Source organism: Pinus tabuliformis, chromosome 2_1 (assembly GCF_031772625.1).
Source record: "Pinus tabuliformis cultivar Carrire ecotype Pingquan chromosome 2_1, CPIR1, whole genome shotgun sequence".
Lineage (NCBI taxonomy): Eukaryota > Viridiplantae > Streptophyta > Pinopsida > Pinales > Pinaceae > Pinus > Pinus tabuliformis.
Genome location: NC_142299.1, coordinates 508100678 through 508107210, shown reverse-complemented (window position 1 = coordinate 508107210; position 6533 = coordinate 508100678). Strand labels below are relative to the sequence as shown.

Genomic DNA, 6533 nt, shown 5'->3' with positions numbered 1-6533 from the left:
TTGTCCCCCCAACTAGCTACTTAGGGAAAATGGGAAATGAATGACATGACTGACCTTTCCTTTAATAAAGTAAGCAGGGATATAACGCATTACCTATTTGTCACGTTGTACACAGTGATAAGACTCATGAAGATCTGGAAGCTCGAACATTTGAATTTAATTAAAGCAATAATGGTTAGTGGCCCAGGGTGCCTCTATATTATGGTGAATTCTCCATTTTGACCAGATAGGGCTCTAAAGCCTTAAGGAAATATTAACTTTGTATTATATATTTTGTACATTGCTTATGGATTTAGATGGTAGATATACAGAGTTGGAAAATGCTTCATCGTCCGCAGCTGCAAAAGAGGAGATGAAATGGCATGAGCCAACTCAGAGAGTTCAGAGTATTGCTGAAAGTGGGATTAAAATGTTACCCAGCAATTATATAAAACCCGAACCTGAGCGGCCCCAGGCTGGCAATATCTCAATTCACGAGAAGGTTCCAGTTATCGATATGTTTGGGTTGAACGATGAGCGTCGCTGCAGAACGATGGAGGAAATCTCAGATGCATGCAGAGAGTGGGGATTCTTCCAAGTGATTAACCATGGAATAGACTCTAAACTTCTCACGACTGCATTGGACGTTAGTAGACAATTTTTTAGCCTGCCATTAGAGGAGAAGCAGAAGTATGCTAACGATCCTATTACATATGAAGGATATGGAAGTCGAATTGGAGTGCAGAAAGGAGCTGTTCTTGATTGGGGAGATTATTACTTTCACCATTTCCTGCCACCCAGTATCAGAAATGAAAGTAAATGGCCTTCCAAACCCGTGACCTACAGGTAATGATAATTATAAAGCACAGTCTATAATACTTAACAACAAAATATCATGTTTTCTTCACAATATTTTTTTTTGGTATATCATGGAAACGTTGATGCAGGATACATATGAAAGAATACTGCAAAGAACTTGTAGATCTTTGCCTGAAGTTACTGTCAGTATTTTCTGTCAACCTCGGTCTTCATCCGGACTATCTTAAGGAAGCATTTAAGGGCGAGAATGAAATGGGCCTGTGTATTCGAATCAATTATTATCCCGCATGTCCAGAGCCAGATCTCACTTTGGGTTTGTCATCTCACTCCGATCCTGGAGGCGTAACCCTTTTACTTCAAGAAAATATTCCAGGACTTCAAGTAAGAAAAGGCGACACCTGGGTTTCTGTGAAGCCAATCCCCGAAGCTTTTGTTGTAAATTTAGGCGACCAAATGCAGGTCAGCATAAAGTGAGAAAAATACTAGTTCTAATTGTATGAAACTTTAGTTTTCTATTAGTGATTACATCGTTGCAATGAATATAATATGACTACACGCTGAACGCTGATCCGTACTTGTCAAGTATTGAAAAGTTTACCTTTGAAACCTTGAAGTGCACACTACGTCTGATAGTTTATATCAGTTGTTTCATAAGACCGAATCCATCAGTTGTCGCAGTGTTCTACACAAGCTTGTTTATAGCGCTCATTCATCTATGTTGTTGGCGTTGCAGATATTTACAAACGGATTGTACAAGAGCGTTGAACACAGAGCTGTTGTCAACGAAAGAAGAGAAAGAATATCCATCGCTAGTTTTTGCAACCCTTATGGAGAAAAAAGAGTCGGACCTATAGAGGAGCTGATCAACGACCGCAACCCTCCATTGTACAAATCTATGACATTTAATGAATACAGGATGTTTATAAGAACGGCTGGTATAAAAGGAAAGTCGTATCTAAATTCTATTACCACCGATAAACAGATTCAGACCCGGGAGGTTTGATATGCTTCAAGTTCATTCTACCAGCTTCAATCATTACGATTTCATATGCTATAAGAGTGATGTGGTCTTATATCTTCTGCTATTTCTTTGTTTTTGGTGCGGAAGAATTCGTAATTTCCATCCTGGGGATCCTAGTTACTGGCTTGTAATGTTTACCAACACCTGCGGGTTTTGGTGTAACGGCAAACCTCCACATGGTATCAGAGCTTGGACCCAGGTGATTCGATTCCCCCAAGTTGCATTTGAGGGGGGTGTTGGAAGAATCACTGCACCTCTATAGAATCCGTAATTTCCACCCTGGGGATCCTAGTTACTGGCTTGTAATATTTACCAACACCTGCGGATTTTGGTGTAAAGGCAAACCTCCACAGTCTTAGCAATTTTTTTTTGTGTGTGGTTGTAAACTATTTTTATTTTCATTTGAAGAAATTTTGTAAATAAATTTTGTTTGGAGTAACTCTTCTGTAGACATAGTCTTATTTGAGAATGGAAAACAAGAATCCTGTTTGGGATTGGACAAGAAGCCCAAACTCCCCACTTGATCATTGACTCACATCCTTGTGGTTGTGAACAGTCTACCAGATGACCTTGTTTACTCAATGTAATATTACCATTTTAAATGCATAACCTTTTATTCTCAAACCTGGATGTTTAAAAGTAAGATTTTGCTTGTCTATTCACCTACCTTGAATTTAACTGGATTCAAGATTTTGGGAATATTAGAATTTGAGAGGCTAGATAGTTTTATCTGGCTCCAGTCTATTAAATTTGAAAATATTACTAAAATCTACAACTTAAATCAGCTAAAAGTCATTAACTAAAAGTCACAAAACTTTCAACCGGACGTGTTATTTCCATATAACAATAAATTTTGTTGGCATTATTTTGAAATAATTATATGTATTCTATTTCGTGTTTGTTGATAAATTATGTGTAAGCATATGCTTTTGTAAAACACACAACCCTTAACAATGTTTTCACCTGTTTCACCAAACACAATGAAGAAATCGGTAATCGACAGGGTAGAAATGTTATTTCATCACCTGTTTCACCAAATACAATGAAGGAATCGATAATGGACAAGGTAGAAATGTTATTTCATCTGACGACATCGCTTCTGTGACATCTGCCCATTTATTCTAGAATATTCATTGCAGAAGGGGCACTGAGAGTTGGCAGTATAGCATAGCAATTTACGGTTTCTCTAGAAGTCAAAAAAGAAGAGATAATTGGTTAAGAGGAGAAAAAATTAAATTTTATTTCGTTATATTTCTGTTTTTTTATTAATTTAATGTGAATAGGATTTTTTACAATACTACGTATCAATACTATAGTTTATTAATATCACTAGTTCAAAAATCTTAATTTATTTCACAATCAAAATATTTTATATCAATATGAAAAAATTCTTAAGTATGCATATTCACTCTCAGTTTATTGTGGATGCTATTAACTTATAAAGAGACTTTTTTACAATACCATGGATCAATACCATGGCTTATTAATACCACATGCCCAAAAGACATAGCTCATTTCACACTAAAAATATTTGATAACAATATGACAAGATTCTTAACCATGGATATTAACCCCCACTTTATTGTGGATGTTATTAACCTATAAATAGGCTTTTCCGTAATACCATGGCCCAACACCATTGCTTATCAATACCACATGCCCAAAAATCATAATTTAATTCAAAGTCAAAATATTTTATAACAATATAACAAGATATTTAACCAAATATATTCACCCCCACTTTGTCATTGATATTATGAACTTGTGAATAGGCTATGTTACAATACCACGTGCCAATACCATAGCTTATTAATACCACATGCCCAAAAACCATAACTTCTTTCACAATCAAATTATTTTATAAAAAAATTATTTTAATCAATTCTATACCATCTTTTTAATTAAACGTAAAAGGAAAAAGGTTATAATTACTTTTGAGATATATATAAACTCGTTATCCTCATGACTACTAAAAATATTCCAATAGAAATTAAATCAATGTTTTAATAAAATTAAAATGAGAATACTTTTATAGATAAAGATGTGAAATTTATATAATAGAAATAATATTATAAAGACCCAACATACATCCATCTTAACTAAGGATGCAAGTCATCAGAGCAAGCAAAGAGAGGGGGAGTGGAAAGGGATGGAGATAGTGACAGAGTTGGAGGTTGGAGAGAGAGAGAGAGAGTGTGTGTGTGTGATGGGAGGAGAGAGAGGGAGAGAGATAAAGGAAGAGACAACGGAGGGGAGAGAGAGAAGGAGAGAGGGAGAGAGAGAGATTGATTTGGAGGGTGAGAGAGAGGGATGGAAAAACCGCGACATAGAAAGATAGGGTTGGAGAGGGAGAGGAAGTGACAAGGGATAGATGGAGAGAGAGTGAGGGAGAGAGGCGAGGAAGGAAGAGAGAGAAGAGGAGTGAAAAGATATAGGGAGGAAAGGTGAATAGAGAGAGATGGAGACACGGATGAATGCGAGAGAGGCAAGAAGAGAGAGAGGGAGATAGTAAGAGAGAGAGAGAGAGAGAGAGAGAGAGAGAGAGAGAAAGAGGTGGGAGAGAAAGGGTGAGAGAGGAAGGAAGAGAGATAGGGATCAAGAGAGAAGGGGGGAGAGAGAGGGAGATGGAGTTGGATGGGGAGAGAGAGGGAATGAAGAAGAAAGACATATAGCGAGAGAGGTGGAGAGAGAGAGGGAGTGATAAGGGAGAGATAGAGAGGGAGTGACAAGGGAGATATGGAGAGAGAGTGAGGGAGAGAGGAGAGCAGGAGGGAAGAGAGGAGAGTAGGAAGGAAGAGAGAGAGAGAGAGAGAGAGAGAGAGAGAAGGGAAAGAGAGATAGGGGGAAAATAAGAGGGAGGGAGAGAGAGATAGATAGATATGGAGAGAGATTGTGTATGTTTGGGGGATGAGAAAGAGAGAAGGAATAATGAAGAGAGACATAGATAAAAATATAAATATTATATAGTATTATACAAGTAGCCTAGATCAACCTTAACCCCGGGTCTATCAAGCGCAAGAGGATGAATTCTCTCTATGTTCAAACCTTTCCTCAAGTTTTTCACTCAAAAAAGAGGTTTTCACCTCAAGAGAATTGATCCCTCTCGGTGCTATCCGCGGTTAAGATGGATCTAGGTTAGTGTAGTAATGTAATTTTTTTACGTAGTAATGTAATGAAATGTTTTGTAAATATTTAATTGTGTTAAAAAAATCTATATATACAAATATAAAATTTATTTTATTATCTTTTTCTATTAAAAATTTAGATGGGTAGTTAAGATAAATTTGACTTGGTGAAGTTATTAGAGGTTTTTGAGCTCCACATTTATGAGAACACAATGTATTGACCCATGGTATTGATTTAGAATATAGCCTATTTAAAGGGATAATTAAAACAGCCTAGATCCATCTTATCTAGGATCTATCAATTGTCAAAATAATAAAATCTTTTTGTATCTCAAGAAATTTGCTCCTTTTCAACCTCGGTAGATTAATAATTTTGATGGAGCTAAACTAACTTAATTAATAATTTAATTAAATTATTATGGTAGTTACGAAATAATAGCGAACTATATAATAATACTAATATTAAAATTGAAGATTATTTTATTTTAAGTTATTTACAAGAATTTTTTGGAATCTATCACTTAAAAAAATATTTGTGCCAATGTTTTGACAGTTATTTATTCCAATGTTTGGAGTCTTCAAAGTGCGGTGCGGGTCATGTTTAAGACCAATGTTTTAAAATTTTATGCGATGGATATTTTAAGTTATTTACAAGAATTTTTTGGAATCTGTCACTTAAAAAAAATATTTGTGCCAATGTTTTGACAGTTATTTATTCCAATGTTTGGAATCTTCAAAGTGCGGTGCGGGTCATGTTTAAGACCGATATTTTAAAATTTTATGCGATGGAGGGAGGAGGAAAAAAATATTTTAATTATTTAATTATAATTATAAAATATTATAATTAAAATTAACATAGAGCAGGAAAAAAATATTTTAATTATTTAATTATAACTATAAAATATTATAATTAAAATTAACAAAGGGAAGAAATAAAATATGGAATAATGTTAAAATATTATAATATTGTGATAGAGTAATTAGATTGAAAAGTACATTTTACAATTTAATATATTATAATATAAATAAAATGGATAATTTATTCTATACTTGAAAAATGTAAATAAAATATTTATTAAATAAAAAAAAATTATTCGTTATAATTAAAATATATATATATCTATATATATATATATATATATATATATATATATATATATATATATAAAATTTTAATTAATATAATTTTAATTAAGAAAATATGTATATTAGTTTTTTTTAACTATAAAATGAATAAAATATGTCAATTTTTATATTAAATAAATAACATAAGTTTATTGATATATATTATTACATAATGAACCTGTTAATTTCATATTAAAGATTTGAATTTCCTTATCAGATAAGGTATGTTGATATAAATAACTAACTTATATTATTGAATAGTCCATAACTTAATTCGAAACTTCTAAATTTAAAGGAGAATGAAATCTTTTAATGGGTAAATATAAAAAAAAGAAAAACATTAAGACAAAACCCAGTGTGTTAATATATATATGGGGGGTTTGGAGTATGCCGTAAAACTGCTTTTGCTTGGCTAAGAGCTCGTCTTCCTCGGACGTAAGGAAACAGGTTAACGGCCCAAGACC

The 6533-nt window shown here is 33.6% G+C and overlaps 1 protein-coding gene across 1 annotated transcript; it reads left to right on the top strand.

The window, feature by feature from the left end:
- The first annotated feature begins 215 nt into the window (after positions 1-215).
- LOC149201188 (jasmonate-induced oxygenase 2-like) lies at positions 216-2333 on the top strand. Its single transcript, XM_089399685.1, has 3 exons — positions 216-825; positions 927-1257; positions 1532-2333. Exons 1-3 carry the CDS (start codon positions 287-289, stop codon positions 1799-1801), a joined length of 1140 nt encoding a protein of 379 aa, XP_089255811.1. The 5' UTR covers positions 216-286; the 3' UTR covers positions 1802-2333.
- Positions 2334-6533: the final 4200 nt, after the last annotated feature.